This window comes from Leuresthes tenuis, unplaced genomic scaffold, assembly GCF_036924035.1.
Source record: "Leuresthes tenuis unplaced genomic scaffold, fLeuTen1.0.hap1 SCAF_11, whole genome shotgun sequence".
Classification (NCBI taxonomy): domain Eukaryota; kingdom Metazoa; phylum Chordata; class Actinopteri; order Atheriniformes; family Atherinopsidae; genus Leuresthes; species Leuresthes tenuis.
The window spans coordinates 6,821,724-6,840,605 of NW_027325365.1; the positions used below are offsets into that span (position 1 = coordinate 6,821,724).

General features: G+C 41.3%; 1 protein-coding gene across 9 annotated transcripts in view; it reads right to left on the minus strand.

Moving 5' to 3' along the window:
- The window catches only part of rapgef2b (Rap guanine nucleotide exchange factor 2b), a 95,144-nt gene that overhangs the window by 19,002 nt on the left and 57,260 nt on the right, over positions 1–18,882 (minus strand). For 7 of the 9 annotated variants that reach the window (XM_072395225.1, XM_072395223.1, XM_072395222.1 and 4 more), the window contains 2 exons: positions 5,708–5,839; positions 1,329–1,506 (listed from right to left, as the gene is read on the minus strand). In XM_072395225.1, the coding sequence (XP_072251326.1) occupies positions 1,329–1,506; positions 5,708–5,839 (310 nt within the window). Of the gene's footprint in view, positions 1–1,328; positions 1,507–5,707; positions 5,840–12,694; positions 13,106–18,882 lie in introns of those variants that run through there. The other 2 variants (XM_072395229.1, XM_072395227.1) reach the window with 2 other exon arrangements.

Consider the following 18,882-nt stretch of genomic DNA (forward strand, 5'->3'; position numbering starts at 1 on the left):
GCCAAGAAGACGCAAGCCTGAGGCTGAGCTTCAAAATGGATCATCAACACCATCATTATGGGGCCCACCGAGTAATCATTACATGCAGAAGACAAAACCTATTATTGATTCTATTGACATAAACTTTGAGGCAAGCCAAGAATAATCGCCGACAAGTCACCCAATGACCTTTGTGTGAGTTAAAGGACCTGCTGAACAAACTGAAGTCATGCTAATCGTACCATCAAGGCAGATCAAATTCTAATAAACAGTTACATTTCTTTTAAGGTATCTAATCATGATAGTGGCTGTACAGAATTTCTATATTTCTAATAAAAGGTAAAGAAAACAAAGTTTGTGTTTTAACCATTGTGTTGAACTAAATGTACGAAATTTTCCTCTGGAACCATATGCTAATCATTTTTTGAAATCTGAATGAACAAAGACTTCAATATTGGGGTGTGTCACCGAGGAGAAATCCTACATGTTAAAAAAAAAAATTCAAAAACATTCTGCAGGCCTCTCATCTGATGGTTAAAAAAAGGGAAAACACCCCTTTCCTCCTCACCATCTACCATCCATCTCTCCTGACCAGTAGCAGTCTGGTGCACTGGCTGACCTGGGCTTGGCATGGCGACAGCCTTGTGCACGAAGCTGCAGTAGTGCTGAAAGTTTAATGCGCTGGGAGAGGTGAGGCGAGAGGATGTGCTGGAGTGACCTAGAAAAAGCCTGCCAGCAGAGAGGGGGGTGTGCGGCGGGAAGATGAGTGAAGGGGGGGTTGGCACTCGCTTCTTTTCTCCCTTCACCCAGTGTATCATCCTCAAGTCTTCATCAGCAGCTTAGCGCTGCCTGTGTGTACTTTCTTTTTTCAAACATGCCTATCGTTAGCGATGGAATTGAGTCATAGCTTAAAGGGATATGACACTGAAAGCCTGACGTGGCTTTGAAAATTACTCGAAAGCCTACAGAGTAAACGAGAGCAGCACAGACTTCAGACCAGTGTAAATGCGCTGTGGCTGATTTAAAGAAGGGAGTGGCTTTTCTGGAGCACTGAATCCATCTAAAATTGGGAACATAGTCGTCCCAAGATGGAAAAACACTGCCTGTGATTTTTACTGTTATCCTTTACATCATTCTCCAAAGATTATCTTTCAAATAACACCCTCTGTGGTTGCAAAAGAACAGGCAAGATGAGTTCAAAATACATACTGCCATGCCAAACATTTTTTACATACAATAGTGCTATTCATAAGCCTCACTGAGACACAAACACTGCCGCTTGTTCGGTTTAATTTTTAACTTACAACATGAGAAATAAAAGGAAATAAAACCCCCATGTGGATGCTTACCTATGTCATCATCCGTCCTGTCCATGGGGTCCTTCTCTAGGCAGTCCCGCACAATGTCACGGCTCATGAGAGGGTCCGACGCTCGCTCGATGTCCTCCTCGTCATCATCCTCCTCAGAGTCGACGGCGGTTTCTTGCAGGCCACTCAGGTCCATATCACCTGGCTCGTTCTCTGTGGCCTAAAGAGAGTAAACAGATGAGAAATTAGTCATTTGATTAAGGATAAACGCGAGAAGGGACGCAGCATCTCCTCATCCAGCATCAGCAGTTGAAAGCTGTCCGACAACCAAATTGTCAAAACTTTGCATTTACCAGCTGCACAAGTGACTTTAAGGAACACAGCGGACCAACAACAGTCTCTGCATGCTCATCGCACACAATGAGTTGAATTTCTGGCAAATGTTAAAGCGTGAGAGTAAAAACCCCTTATGATCAAGTAATTAAACACATTTATGAACAGTCAGGGTGATATTTGAGGAGAAAGTAGCTACACAGGACAACACACATTGCTGAGGACATTTTGCAAACATCCCCTGGGACGCACTACATCTCCAACCATGGAGAAACACAAAAGCTGTACAGATTTGACCCATTTTGTCAAATGGCGAAGAGGTTCTGAGTACAGTATGAGAAAGACAGGCATCAGGGCTGCATACCAAACAGTCTGCTATGCATAGTAACAAGCTAATTAACTCCCAACTTTCCTCTCCTCCCCCCCTCAGCAAACTCCACAGCCTGCCTCACAGCCAGATCCTGTTCTTTGAAAGCACAAGATGAGATATGTGGGGAGCTGAGAAAAGTAGCTGAGATGAGAAGTGAATGTAATGCAATTACTTGTGCATGAGTGCTACTAACGGAGCTCTTCTGCTGCTCTCATCAAAGAAATAACATCTATACATGACGGAGAGGCTATGATATTGCTTGGTTCATGGTCAGAACACGAAAGGCTCGTGCAGAGCAAACCAAAGTGACTGAAAAATTAATGCAAAACATCAGTTCTGCTACCACCCAACAACAAACCCTCTTACCCCAATATGATGCCCAATCTCAAGCTTCTTAAGAGAAAGAGAGGAAAAGCTTGCATTTAAAAATTGTTCACAAAATCCAAGAGCCAGACGCATCTTCACCTCCCTGCCAGTCTGCTTTAAATTTTTTAAACAGAGACCCTGTGTCACTTCTGCTCAAACACCATGTGCAAAAGGCTCATTAATGATTCAGTGTCTGACTGGCCACTTGGGCGTCATTGGTGCAGACCCTGGTAGGCGGAGCCAAGGCGTGGTCTGCAGTGAAGATATGGGGATGTATGAGTTAGGCCTTCGGGCTAATACAATACCTTTAACAAAGAGCAGGATATGCTACAAGCACTTGTGTGTAGCTCATCTCAACAAGAATGGCCAGACTGTCTGATGTGTAGCATCAAAATGCCGTTTCTCAATAACCGATCATGTGGGGACTGCTAATTAAATAACATTTCGTTAAAACAAACCAAAGAGGCACACAACACTTTGGACAATATATCACAAAACAAGCATTAAAACAGCACGAGAGACACAAGACCTTTCAACAATGCCAGTGACTTGATCTGTTTCTGCAGGGTATACAACACTTCACATGGCTAATGGAGAAAGATACTAAATTAAAGTTTACGCTACATTTAAATGCGATTTATTGTTTTCATATGCAGACTTGTTTTCATGTCGTACATGTATCAAAAATCCATAAATCTGCAGTAAGCATCAGAGGCTCGTGAGCAAGTCAGGTGCTATTAATATTTCATGAAGGCTATTCTTGGATCAATGCTTTCAAAGGAGCAATTTCATGATTTATTCAGACACAAACAGTGCGCCATCTTGGCAGTGACGTGAGAATGATGTGGAACTCTTCACTTCAGTCAAACACTGTGGATCCAAGAGCAGCGGAGAAGCTGCAGCAGTTGGTAGACTGCTCAGTGTCCCCATCAATATGTACCAAGTATACTCAGCATAGCTTTATTACATCATCAACAAAATGGATTTTGTGGTTTCAAGCTTAAAAGAAATCTGACTGATGAGGGCATTAAACATTGTGCACTTGTGATTTTCTAAGTTGTTAACTTACGATGTCATGGCATGTACAAAAAGATAATAAGATAATAATACTGTATTGTATATTATTATACATTGTTAGTTATTTCGGTCTATTTAAGGCATATCCATCTTCACAAGAAGATGAAAGAGCATCTAATGATCATAAACAGGTGAATCCAAACTGGCACACAAAGGAGCATCTAAGGCTTCACTGTGTATGCAAAATGTAACGTTATTGCAATTTCAACATGGACAGTAACAATATCATATAACAAAGACAATTTGATCTGAAATAGAAGACGCACAGACATATTGATGAGGTTTGCATTCCACCCAGAGAAAGTTGCAATTGTGCATGCCTTACAACCAACCAGTATGCACGGGTGCAGAAATGGAATTTAGTGCCTGTTAATACACAAGAGATTAGCACCAGACATTGACGTATTTGTTTATATATCACAAGTCGTATTTCCATGCAGTATTCAACAATGACAGAATATCACATGTTTTCCTAATATCGTGGAGCCCTAAGAGCACTTATCTTTGTCACTGAACAGCTGTTTGGTACTCTCATGTCTTTTTTTTTATATATATATATAAAAACCAAGCATATGACAAGCAGATCCACACAGGAGTTCGTTTTCAATCATGGGACAAAATGGTTAGGAGGCAGTGCGATTTGATTTTTCTTTTGGCAAACACAGAGCCTAAATTGAATTGTTAGTGGTTATTTTCTGTTTTATTCATATAGGGTCAAAAACAAAAAGTCTTCTCAAAAAACTTTACACAAAGAGCAATCCAACAATTCCTTTTCAGTAAGCTGTGAGCAACAGCAGTCGCTGTTCTTTCTTTTAACATCTTAGGGATAAAATGTAAGAAAAGACAATATAACTAGAGCCAAATGCTAATTAAAGCTTGCTGTGTTCATTTAGCACCATTTAAAACCCGCAACTGTTAATTCTATAATTATTACTGACAAAATAAGCAGCAAATCTGAAACACTCAAATGATTCAAACAGCAAAAGCACAAGCACACAGTTAATCCACACAGAGATTGGCAGAGGTGTAAGATATGTGAAAAGAAAAAAGAAGGACTGAGACAAAGGTGAAGTTAAGGCAAGTGAATACAGCATTCAGAGACAAGAGGATCTACAAGAGAAAGCGTTCAGCCAAAAGTGAGAACAGGGCAGTAAGTGTGATTCCAGCAGAGGGAAATCAAGAGGCTGCCACAGAGCTGCTAGCAGATGGCGCTAAGACTAGGATCACAGACTGGGGACAGTAGAGCCAGTTCAACCTCCCCCAGTCAGCCACAGCAAGGCCAAACATAGACACACCTCTGTGTGATTTAACATAAGCTCAAACGTGTCTCACACACATGGCCATACTACTGTATTCCAACAACTACAACCAGTGCCCCTACACATAGAAAAACCCACAAGCCGGGAAAAAGTCTGAGCAAAACAAAGTGATTGTGACTCAATTTACCCCCGAGCACGGTCACAAGCACACAAGCACACATAAACAGACACACAGCAGGTAACAGAATTAGGGTTCAATGGGGTGTGTGTTTTGTTAAGAGGATTACTTGCAGGGTTTGGAGCAAGTCCACAGTCACAAGATTTTGTTTGTGCGTCTGTGTTCCTATGTCCATGTTTAATTTTGTCATTCAATTGCCACAAAACAAATTCTAGTTATTTTAGTAACGGTAAAGCATAAAATCATCTCATGAGGCTGTACGTCATAACTCCCTGGGAGTTCTGTAGTTCTGCTTTGAGGTGATAAAAGGCAGGGGGGGTGGGGAAGTCAGGATGTAGGCCGGACCACCTGCTCGCAGCCACCAGGCTGTCTGTTTGCTGCCCGCTGAGCGGCAACAGTCTCCTGTCAGTGTCATATAGCCTTTCTGCCAGCAAAACCTTTAAATGACTCACAGAAACATGTCCTTCTTAATGAGATTAAAGAGAGCTCACACGGGGGTTGTTGCCATTTCACCACAAAGTGGGGGTGTTCCCTCTTGCTGATCACCAGCTCAACTTTATGGTTAGATTTATCCACAATTAGGTGTGAATACTTTAAGTTTACTTTATAGTATTTAATTCAGTTTGCTTCTCTCTCTCAATAAAAAATGGAATTATTATAATGACCAACAACCTCTTCTGTTAAAGTTTGACTTTTCAAAAGGTTTGAGGTTTAATGACCATCTATAAGATATCCAGAGCTCAGCTATGGCCACATGTGCTCATTGTCAAACTATCACACCAGCTTAACTATCCAGGGTCCAAGCTGGGGATCCAGTGCCAATGAGGGGAGGCCTTACCTGATAAATGTCTGACAGGCTGCTGCTTCCAGAGTCGCTGGTGATACTACATCCTGAGTGGCTGGAGGAGACGTGGGTCACCTGTGGGTGTAAGCCGTCGGCCAGGTGAAGTCTGCTGAAGTCTGCAGGGAGCTGCACATACACACATACACAACATACACACAGATGGTCAGTATCAGCCAGCCAAGCGGCCACCACAGGTCGCTCACTGCCTGGCACTTGATCACACACTTAGTGGAATGTTTTCCTTGAATTTGCGAGAATGCTAAAGATGTAAACAAAAATGTCTTCTTTATGCATTTTTTGGCATTTTAGTATCCATTTGTTGATAGTGAAGAAAAGTAATACTGTATGTTTTTGCATCCTAAACCAGCTATGAAAACGTTACAACAGGCTGCCCTTACTTCTAATTAAAAAGACGCATCTTTGTTTAATAATGAATAGAAGGCATCTCTCTCCGCCTTTCCTTTCATTCCTCTGCTAGTGATAACACGGCATGAACAGAGCAAAACTATTAGTTAGTGACAATGCAGGAGCTCAGATTTACACACATTTCATGATCAAGACCATGGTGTAGAACTGAAAAGTTAGACGTTAACAAATCTGCCAAAAAACAGAAAAAAAACAGTAGTAGTTCAAATCCTCTCTGGTGTAACTTTAAGAGAACACTAAACCTGCTGTGACACAATGTGGGAACAAATCTGACAAAATAAGCTCTCACAGAGCTCAGAGTTTTGATATTAATGCAACAAAATTAACTTTACACAACCTAAACTCAGAGTTGTTCTTCTTTTTCAGCACAGAAACCGAGCGAACAAACAAGAAGCACACAGAACATCAAGCAAAAATTCCCTAATTAACGTTCATAACGTGAACGAACTGAGTGAATGTCGGGCAGCAAATGGGGAAACCCCTCAGAATAATTCATACTGCATAAAGCACCAGCTGTAATTAGGAATACTGTAAATGAGCCAACACACTTCTCCATGGAGATGACCCCAAAAAGTAAAACCCATCAGAAGCCACTTGCTGAAGTTTTATCCAAGCAGACAGATTATAAAATAAAAAAAGCACTGCTGTTGAGGAGGCTTTTTGAAGTCTGAACATGATGTTCTGTTTGTATATCTGCAGTAATTGAACAAAAACTAAGTGCCACTAATTCAATAATTAATTTGCAGTTTAAGGCAGTTTTCATGTAAAAATTAATGTCTGTAGGTACAATACCTGCAAATTTCTACTTTTTTCCCCTTATTTCAACTTTACAAATAAATATATCTTCTTTTTTTTTTATTGCATAAATTTCTTGGTCACATTTAATCATTTATTTCATTCAATAGACACAATTTATCCATAAAATAACCTATCACAAGCCCTTTCCTTGAATTCCATAAACAACTGGTTAAAGTGTAATGCATTAATAAAGTAATATCCATTTCTAGAGCTCCGTTATAGGTTATTCACCAATATACAGCACACTTTAGTTAAACCAACCTCATTTATTAGAACTCCACAGGGCTGAATTATGAATCTAATAAAACAGCATAAACTGGTTCATGGTGTATAAAGATGTGAATATTTTATGGCCAAATGATTTATTTACCAAAATATATTTGATAGTCAGCAGGGAGGCCATTTGCCTCTGAGCCACTTTTAACTCCACTTCTGGCTGTGGCAGATCATCAATATAACAATCTCAAACCCTACTTCAGTCGTCATGTGGCAAATGTAAACATCTGGAGAAAACTGGGCCTAGTTTCCCTACACGCTGGAGGTTAAAATCCTTTCAATTAAGAGTCATTTTAAATGTGTGCTAAGCCAATAAAAACTTAACAACTGTAACCAAGCTTTAGTAAGTGCAGAGGAAGGAGGGCAAGAGCATGAATTTCAGAGAAAAAAAAAACGTTAAGATCTTCACATCTGGGAAAATTAGTCTGTGTCATCGCATCAACCAAAAACCATCCTTTGGGCTTTAAATAAGATCACTGCCTCAGATAGATTTAGAAATCCACATACTCAAGTCTCACTTGGATGACAAATGGAATAGTTTGGACAAAAATACATCTCAGGAGGTTCATTTGCAAGTAAATGGATTCAAGCCATCATCTGCTCTCGAATGTACTCAAGAAAAAGTCCAATTCTGACAATTCTGAAGCACTCATCTGTGTTATGGCTTAATTCAAGGGCTTTTGAATGTTTTGCTGCCAGAATCATCACTGAAGGAAGAAAGACTAGTTTGAACTAAAGAAGACTCAATATCAATGACACTAGCCATAATGAAAGCTGAAGATCTTGAAAATGCTGTGGCAGTAAACTTTTTCAGAAGTTATTCATTCTGAAGCTGTTTGACAAGGAAAAGTAGAAAATTAGATGGATCAATTTACAAAATGTCTTTCTGTGTCAGTGACAAGAGACTGAGAGCCAGACAGTAGAGCTTTTGTGGCACTGAGGTGTGATGTGATTACACTGTGTCAAAGATTGCCATCACGTTTAATTATCTGGCTGGCTGCACTAACCAAAATGGTCGACCAGAGGGCCCAGTCAGTCACTAACCCCCCTCAGGCTGCTATTTCCCATTCCCTTGTCTGGTTGACTTCACTCTGAATGCCTCCAGCAGACTTTCCCGTTATTATCACTGGCTGGACAATATTGTGTGAAGAATCTTTTGTTGTTTGGCTGTAACTGCAACCACACAGCATCATCGCAATTCCCTCTCATGACTCTTAAGGAGCAATATATCACAGTCTGCAATACAAACCACAGAAGTGAAGCTAAGCTGGAGCTGATGCTGATGCTGTGACTATTTCATTTTGGGATTGACATTTGTTGTCAGATCGCTGTGGCTTTGAGGCACAACATCAGCTGCACTGCCATCTCTGAGGAAATTTGGTTTTGCACACAGGGATTGCATACAGCTGACACCAAACTAATGGAAGCTCGAAGGCTACACGTGAGCTGCTCTTCACAATCGTAAACATGTCGCTGCATTGTATTTTGAGTTTAATCTGAGTACTTTATGGCTGTTGTTTATGGCTACTAAACGTGCATTAATCTGAAGTTACCCTGTTTACTGAGTGATCTGAAGACAGCAGTTGCAAGCATTGTGCCTTTTTTTTCCAAATCTGAACAGGATTGAGCTTGAGTACTGCAAAGAAAGTAAGAAGAGAAAACATTTTCTAACATCCAATAAATGCTTAAATTGTTCAAATATTTCCTACAGTTTTTGAACGAGTAATACTGCATAGAAGCTAAATGAAATAAATATTCCAGTTATTTGTCTGGAGTTTTTGGTAATTGATGATCTGCATATCAATAATTATATCCTTGCTGTTTTTTCCAGAATGGGCTGCATGGTGGTGTAGTGGTCGGTGCTGTCACTGTTGTTTGTCTCTGTGTGGCCCTGAGATGGACTGGCAACCCATCCAGGGTGTACACTGACTCTCACCCGATGGCAGCTGGGATAGGCTCCAGCCGCCCCTACGATCACAAACTAGATTAAGCTGGCATAGATAATGGATGGATGTTTCCAGAACTAGTCAGAAAGGTTCCTCCCTCCACCGAAAGGTCCTTCCTCCTCCCTTTATTTCCCACTGGAATGGGGGAAATAAAGGGAGTATAAAAGGGAGGGCAGGAAAGAGGGATAAAGGGAGGGGATAATAAACACTTAATCCATTCTCTCCGCTCATTTAGGTCATCCGTCTGTTGGTCAATAAGCCTGGGTTTATTCAGTCCATAAACATGTGCTGGTCCACTGACCTTTTCGGCCCAGTGGAATGCAGGAGACTGGGTCAAGCTGGATTCCAGAACAACAATGAGAGCAATGACGACACAACTAAACATGTATTGTGTGTTGTTCACTCCAAATCGATTAATACTAAAACGCCGGTGTGTAAATACAAATGTGATATAACAGACATCAACCGTGGCATGGATTTGTGATGATTCTCCTACCTTTTGTCTATTTTCTCTTGTACTCCAAAAATATGTGTTCTCTCGTGAATAAATAAGCTCTGTAGAACCACGAGTCCAAAAAAAAACCAAACAAACAAAAAAAAACATACAATCAGCTGTCACAGTAGGATTTAGCATTGCTCTAATGTTCGAGCTACAACACGCAGTTCTGCTTACATGTGAGCAGATGTGGCGCTCCTTAAATTACATTGTAGACCTAATGACCTAGATTGCTGGGTGGAAGAACTGGCTGGCTCACAATCTCTTCACTGCCTATACAAGCTGGGGTTGAATCTGTGCTGTTACACAAGACGACCCTTCCCGAGGGTGACCAAAGAAAGAACTTCTTATTTCCAATATAAAAAACAAAAACAACGTTGCCATCCGTTTGTCAGTTTAAATTAATTCATTTGAGGGGTTTTCCGTCTGGTTTTATGCTCCAAAAAGTACTATAGCGAAACATTTGACATGTGATTAAAACACCATACACCTGTAATAAATTGGAAAACCGCCAGTGTTGGAGGACTAAGAGGAAGTGGTCACATCCCCTGACAATGGTGGCAGCTTCTCGCTTTCCTGAGCCTTGTGGATCAAGAGATTAAAATCCCTTTGGAGGGGTGTCCGATTAAATGGGTTTGATATGCTCTCTGAGCTTCCCCTTCCCCAGTTACAGCTCCACAAGTCAGTCACATAAAAGCCAGCAGTTTGACAGGAGGAGATGACTTCCAACAATATTTGTTCCAAATGCCAACTACCGTGAAAGACACTTTGGTGGAAGTGCAACAAATCAGTACATTTGTAAAAAGTAAGTTTTTTTGCACATTTTATAACCAGATTGTAAGGACCATTTCTTAATTTCCATTTAAGGTAAATAAAGAAAAAAATATATCAGCAATATAGTCTGTAATCAGTGACATTAGGACATTTGAGTCTTTAAAAGGTTGATAAAAACCTGATCAATCAATATCAATTGTGTTGGTCTTGAGTGGAGAGATAAGCAAGAATGGAACAGTACTCATGGTAGTCAACATTGATGGGACTTCTATGATGATGCCGTTACTGTAATAAGATCTGGTGTCTGTTACTGACTTGCCCCATGGTGGGTTTCCTGCTGGGATAAATGAATATTTACACAAGCCCCCATTTGTATGCAAAGCATAATAAGAAAACAAAAGTCAAATGAGGGGGTGGGGGTGGGGAGACAAGTCACGAGAAAATACTTATATGGAAATAGATATGTCTTAACAACATTTTGAATAAGAGGACAGGGAATAAAATGTCAGCTGGCCACAAAATTACTGACAATTAAATTAATCAATGAATAAAAGGAGCATAACTCAGATCATTGCACTCTCTCTAAGAACTTCACAATTTGGCATTCTGTTCAGCCAGTAATGATCCCTAGAACAATGTGCTATATGACACCCGTTTGGCCTTTTCCTTGTTAACAATGAGATTGTTTCAATATGGCTAACTTTATAGATGACTTAAGTCAAACCAAGGCAGATGTGACACAAAAGGTATCGTAAGTATCAACATATAGAAGAGAGAAAAACTATGTATGCATGTTAAGACTCTATAAACAGCTAAAATCAGAGTGAGTAGAGGAACGTCATGCTTACTTATAAAGCACATTTATAAAACAAGGCAACTCTGAGTGCTTTAAGACCTGCAGTGATCTACTCTAACAAACAGATGGTTGCTTCTTGCTGCACATCTCACAAACATGCAACAGTTTCAACAGTTCACATTTCAGATTATATCAGAAGACTTCTTGTACGGATTGCCAGAGACTTTAGTATCCTGCAGGTACACACAAGGGAAGCAACGCAAACTGTGAGAAAAGAGGATGATATCCCTCATCAACAATGACATATCTATAGCTATTACTGGAATATTAAGGTGTTTTTCTTTCCCTGGGAATCTGTGCTCTACAACCCAGACACCGTTCATCAGAGTGATGTAAGGCCTGCCCTTTATCTGAGTGTGTGTGTGTCTGTGTGGTCTCCGTGTGTGACTGATGCTAGCAGCGCTGACAGACGATCAATCCGTTTACTGTTCAAGTGCAGATCATCTCGGGCCTCCGAGAATCTGCTGGAGCTGCCGGCTGCTTCCAGCACCACGGACAGCGCCACCAGCGAGAGACTGGTGACTCCAACTATTTCAGCTGTAAGAAACACCAAAAACCTCACGGTGTTTTTTTTTTTTTTAAAAATAGGCCAGGCTCGATTTAGCCATTTTCCGTTTAAAAATAACTAATCCTGCATCACTTTCTGTAATGCGACCTGCGCTGTGACTGTTCCCAGAGGCTAAAAGGCAGGATAACTGAATTTAGGGGAGCCTAATTTCTGTACACATGACATCATCTCCCCCCAAAACACAACCCCCACATTTGTTCAGCGCATGAGGTATATTTACTCCCCAATGCAGATTGACTTGATTCGAGGTTAATATCGTGGAGACATCTTAGGGACCTACACTATACTATTATTCAGTGCGTCGTAAAACGCAATCAGGGTAGAGACGTCGGTCATTAAACACACATTTGCACGACTTGTGCGTGTCTGTGTGTGTCAAAGCAGATACAAATTACTGCTATACATCTAAAGGTCCGCATAAAGCACAACGTCTACATTAAGCACCACTGGCAACATATTCTCATGTGTTATTTTACTGAAACTAAGGACTTTCAGGTCATTATAACTCGTTATATTCACGTAAGTGTGTGTGTGTGTGTGTGTGTTCACGCGCATCAGTGACAGCAAGCACATGGCGGCCGTTTCTAGTACAACACACTGACACACATCGGATGCTCAACAAGGGTAATAATCAGCCTCTGATCAACCCATTCTGGTTCCTGGCGCGTCCTTGCGCTGCCCTGCGCTGCCCTGCGCTGCCCTGCGTTCATTCATCTACAGGCTCGATAGAAATCTGATGCACATCCATTATAGGCCCCGTAATCATATCTGGGGTCATAAATTAGGAGTGGAGAAAAAAAAAAGATGGAGAGAAAACGTTGCACATCGATAGGCTACTTACCGGGGTTTTATCTTGCTGGCTCGGGACTCCATTGCTGTCTGATGCTGCTAATGGTTTCATAATGAAAAAATGTTCACCGGGCTAAAATCTAACATCCCGGACCAGTTCTATGCCACAATATAGACCTCCATCTTCCACAAGCTGCCTGCCGTTCCCCTCTCCCAGCTTACACCGTCTCTCTAGAAGGAGGCGGCGGCGGCGGCGGCGGCTTGACAGCTTTGGGAGTATCCGCTGCTCCTTGGCCTGATCACACTCTCCAAAGCAACGTCACCTTCTGCGTTTATTCCAGCCAACCCGCTGATTCCCAAAGAAATATCTTAAAACCACAGAGCAGAAGGATGAGAGCGAGGGGGGGGATCCTTTTATCCAAGCGAAGAACAGCCAGCTTCTTCCCGCTCCGCGCACTTGACAATCACATCTCCAGTTGGAGAGCGGCGACGCGCCGACAAGAAAGCAAAAATCCGAAAAAAAAGATGAGAAAAATGGCTGACAACACTTTCACTCACGTTTGCTCCCTCCGCCTTCTCTCTCCCTATCTCTCTTTCTCCCTCTCTCCACCGAAAGTAAAGCAACACACACGAGCACACACGCACACAAACGCCTTTATGCACCATTAGATTACTTCTAGAATGATACGCCTGCAGCCTCCAACGAGGCTCTGTAGGTTAAACCCAGAGGTTTGTTTGAAGCTGGAGCAGGGGGATGTGGGGATGTGTGTCAGGGGTGGAGGAGGGGAGGAGGTAGTGAAGAGAGGGGTGGGAGGGTAAGGACCTCCTCCCTGCCTGACAGAGATGCTGTAAGAGCGGCTATGGCTGTGCTCCTTTGGGGGACAACAACCCCAGCGCAGATACAGGGATGGGAAGAGGAGAGGGGTGGATGAGAAAATGAAAGTGAGGATGAGAGATGAAATGTGAACAAAGCTTAGGGTCAGACAAGGATACACAGATGAGAGTTTTGGAAAAATAAATCAAAATGTCTTGATGTATTGATGAATGATAGAAGGTTGAACGAATGCAAGGAGAAGAGGAGCACAGTGCGAGTAATGTCATTATCACACTCTTTTTTCGGTACAAGATAGCCGCTGGAGCTGGTTGGCATAGTAACCGAATGAAGAAAAGCTATTTCCTGGGTGGGTGAGTTGAAGCACTTCCTCTTTAAAAGGGTGAGTAAAAGAGGCAGACAGGGAGAAAGATCTGCATCGCTACTGGTGAGAGAGAACCAAAAAAAAAAAAAAAAAGAGGTGGAGGTGGAAGGAGGAGGGGTTGGAGTACAGATGATGAGGAAGAGGAACACGTTCACAGCGTTTCAACTGCAGAGACTGGCAGCAATGATGTCACACTGTCACTGTCACTCAGCTGGAATAGCCATGGCAACTGGGTGAGCACAAGCCCCCGCACCCACCCACCCAGCCAGCCAACCCCCCTACACACCCTACAGGGCCTGCAGTTGCTGTGGCGACGGAGGCAGCGAGACATGCCGAAATGGAGGAGGGAGGAGAGAGCATGAAAGAGACAGAAAAAAAGTGGCAATAAACTGGGCCACTTCACCTTCACTCAGCTGTACTACAACAAGCTGCAGCGTCACCAGCAAAGCCTCAAATTAAAAATAAGATCATTTCAATGCTTTAGGAGAGGAAGAAATGTGTACATGCTTCATAGGGTGACCATGCCTCTGAAAATGCTGGATGCTGGATAAATAGAAGCCCTCACATGATTATCTGCTGACAGATAGCAATATGAAGAAGACACACACAATCACAGAAACAGCCCATAGGGAGCAAAAGCAGTTTAAGGGTCAACAGTGACAATAAGCTCCAAAAAAGCCATCACAAAAGAGCCAAAAATTAATTCCATAAACAAGACACAAAGGCCAAAATAAAACCAACTGATTGTCAGTTACACTTTCTCTGTATTTGAAAGCATTAGAGGTTGAATATTAACAAGGAAACCTCCAAGGGGAGATATTTACTTATTTTTCATTTATGTTGATAATAATTTGGTTGGCATGCCATTTCTCAACATTATTGGCAGCATCTATCATTTTCTATCTTGCTCTATTGTTGGCCATTTTTCTGTCTTAATCTTGTTTTGGAAAAAGAGAGCTCATTCAATTCCCTTTAGTAGAACACAACTACGTCAGTGACAAAATGTGAGGCGTTCAAAACACTATTTTTATGATGTTTCAAAATGTCCATCAAACAAAACAAACAACTTCAATCAAAGTGTTGTTTTACACAGGAAGATGGAATGAGATTATTTTTAGGATGTGAATTCCATCAAAAAATAGAGTTACTGAAAAACAGGGATATCAATATGAATAATTCTCAACAGCAGCTGTACATTATTGATTAATCAGGCAATTTTGAAGCTTCATGCTTGATATTCAGATCTAAACAGCAAAAACACTCCTAGATCCTCCAAAACAAAAATAACAAATCCAATAAAACAATTAATCTGACAGATATTTCTCTATGTAGGCCTCCACCTGAGGCCTTCAGGCTTTGAATAAAGAGTCAGACTGCTTTGCCACAGACAGTACCTAGAAAGCAGCGTACTATGAGCTGGTTTTGGAACCAATCCATTCAAAGCACTGGGGGAGGTTAGTGGAAGGCAGTGAGGGGGAGGGAAGCTGGAGACCTGGTATGACATCACCTCTCCTGCCCTGAGCCATGATGTAATGTATCAAAACAACGAAAAAGCTCAGGTGCTTTGCTGTGAAGCGCAGTCATTAATGTCTCCAGCAATTGCCTTAGGGGGAAGAGGAGAGGGGCATCATTACATCACCGCGACAACGAGGCTGCATCTGGGGACTATCAAAACCTCCTACCCAACCCCCCCATTTACAGCTTTCTAAGGACAAACCTGCAATTAATATCTTTTTTTACTGGCTAATTGCATGTTAAATTCAAAGTGAAAGAGGCAGGTGACCATTGATATTCAAGGACTGTGACAGTGACATGAAAAATGTCACTTAAGAATAGCACTAATGCGCTCGTGTTTGGCCGTGGAGTGTGCTAAATGCATTAGATGGAGGGGGTGAGGGGCCTCATCTGCCATTTGTAAACAGACTGCAGACCGTGTGCGATCGGGTCAGCCACGCATGGCGTTTTACTTGATGATGCACAGCACCGAGCCATAAAAACCTCATTACACGTTTGGCGACACAACTGCGTGCAAACATGTGACACACACTCACACACACACACGAGTAAGTGTTTCAAGCATGATAACAGAGCAAGAGATCATCATGTGGCAACATTAAAACTGCTCAATACACTCAACAGCAACAACAGCAAAATGAAACAAACGACTAAAAAAAAAACTCCTAAATCCAAGAGATCAATCTACCAGCATCTAACCAGACAAAACCCCATCATACATCAGCAGACACTAAAACTTAAAGCTGTTGATGCCAACAGTTTTTTTTTTAGCTTGTTGCTTAATAGCACTCGTCAGGGAACGTGGCTCCTCATGGACCCATGGTGGCCATTAGAGGATCAAACTCACATTCTTTGATTTATTGATCTGTGTCTAACCTTGTTCAGTGAATTTGTTTGTAAGCCAACAAAAGGCTATGTGCAGAGAGAACATTAATCAATGACATCAGTCCCATTACGATGACTCTAAATAGCACTGCAAGAGCGAGAAAGATGATCTAATAAGAGACTCCATTTTCATAGCTGCTACAGCCCAAGGGATTACTTCATTTTTCAAGCTGTTGTCACCTGCACGCTGCTCTGAAAATAATTTGATAGAAATGCCGGCAACCAGGCACGCCTAAGAGATTACACTTGTGGGTTCACGGGGGCTAAACATCTGTAGCGCTCGTGCACCTGAGACAAGGTGCATCAATCAGAAGGGTGAATGAAATGAGATGCTCTCAGACAATGAGCAGTGACAGCGAAAAGTTCATCAGTAACTTTCCGAGGTTTCCGGACCAAGTTATAGACTAACGGTGGAAGGTTATGAACTGGAAGTCATTTAGAAAGAAAAGTGGGGGTGGAGTGAGTTGGCTTCTGACAGTTGGGTAGAGCGGAGCACGTTTCACGCTGCTGTTAAAGAGAATATTTAACTACAGCAGTAAACTGCATAAAGTAAGCTAACGCTACAAAAAAGGATAAATATCCCAAGGAAACTGTCAATTTCTTTCCAGGAAAAGTTAAAAGTTTTATGTCTGTAATATCTAAAGTTTTAGATAGAAAGTTAAGAGAACATCACAGTCATTAGGATTATTCAAAGCACCGATATTGGCTTTGAATCATATCCATCTAGTAATTTAGAGAAAGGTCTCACAAATAGCTGACTTCCACAACTGTATGTATACAGATGTATTAATAATATCCATGTTGATAAAGAATCCAATGATTCTTTATCCAATGATAAAGAATGAAATGTGCAGAGACTGAGGGCATCTGCGGCTGGCACGGGTTCGAGTCCTGACCTATGAGGCACTTTGCTGTATGTCTTGCCCCTCTCAAAAAATAAAAGGCCTGAATTGCATTGAACTTTTGAGTATAAATGAAAAGAAAACAGGACCATATTTTGAAAACCTGACCTTTTGAATGGTGCTTATAGCATCCTAAATAGTTAATAAAAAAAAATCTAACAGTGAAAGAGTCCATCACATTGTATAACTTTAAGAAAGATGTTATTTCTTAGAGCACATTCTTTTCTTCAAGCCTATTCTAAACCAGTCTATATTAATATTGACTCAGTGCGACTGACATTTAAATGACAGAAAGTTTAATAAAAGAATTTTCTTGCATCTACAACACGACACATGTATTTCTTTGTGGTCTCATAAGTGACTTTTTCTAAACTCGGATGCATAGGAGGGACATGTGCACGACACATGAAGGAAAACAGTTTTACAAATGTACATTTTTAACAGTGTTGACATTTTAGCTGTTATCTATCCAGACAAGTAGGCCAGACTTTGATATCAGTATCTGTGGTATCTCACCCAGCATGGTCTGACATTAGCCCAACACTGAACCGGTAAAATATTTTTCACCATCGATTGTTTAGAGTGATTTTCATCACATTTAAGTGACACAAACACCACAAGGCAGAGGACTATGTTATCGTCGCCATCCAGGCTCATTAGCATCGGAACAAATGTCATCTGTCAAGACTTTTCAAAACACTCAACTTTCAAAAAGGTCTTTGAATGTCAAAAGTGACATGAAAAGCACATCAAATGTCAGTTAGCGTGTTCTGTAACACTGGTAGAAAAATGAGCCACAGCCAGTAAATGAGTAACTCCATCTCTACACACCATTTCATGTGGATTATCGAGTGTGAACTCTCCAAAAATATCTGCTCCATATCCTTCAAAGCAAAACGTTTGATATTTGGCTATAAATATCTACAAACAGCAGCAATGCCTTTGCTGTCCATGCTGGATAAGCGAGTGTGGGCGTTCAATTCAAAGAAACAATGGAAACCTTTAAATGCAGCTGCAAATGAAAATGCAGATTCACACACTACACACGCTGCAGAAGATAAAAGGAATGATGCCCCCTCCTCTCATGGTGACTACATTTAAAAACATAATAATTTCACTCAGTAAAGACGAAGAAATGTAGGAGGCACGACAACAAGGGGAAATACAAAGTGTACGATGAACTGTTTTTGCTTTTAATCGCTGCAGTTCCTACACAATGTCCATTCAAAAGCGAGGCTTTTGTTATCTCTGCACAGCTGAAGCAGAGCAGGTTGTCACAAAGGACAGCTCTAAAAATAGGAGCTCAGCTCTGCTGCTGCAGAGAGTGGCAGGTTTGTTCTCTCTGCATTTATCAGCAGGTATGACTGCTCAACCCTTTGAGCACTGATCTTTTCAACCTCTCCTTAATAATCCATTTCTGCTTGGATGCTGCAGGACGTCATGATGAAATGCTCACGAGGCATTTGTTCTAGACATACTGGTAAAACCACGTTTTATTATGAAATATGTCTTTAAAAAACGCATCTCTATGTTCTTCAATAACCATCATAATTAAACAGAAATCCTCTAGTTGAACAAAATCCATCAGAGCCACGCCCCCACAGCAGGGATAATAATAATCCAAAGAGCCTAAAGATAGTCAATATCATTATCAAGCACATCAACAGAGAGAAACCGTGCACCTCAATCTACTAAATTGTTACCATTATCTCAGTTTACAGGCCTATAAGCGATACCAGAGT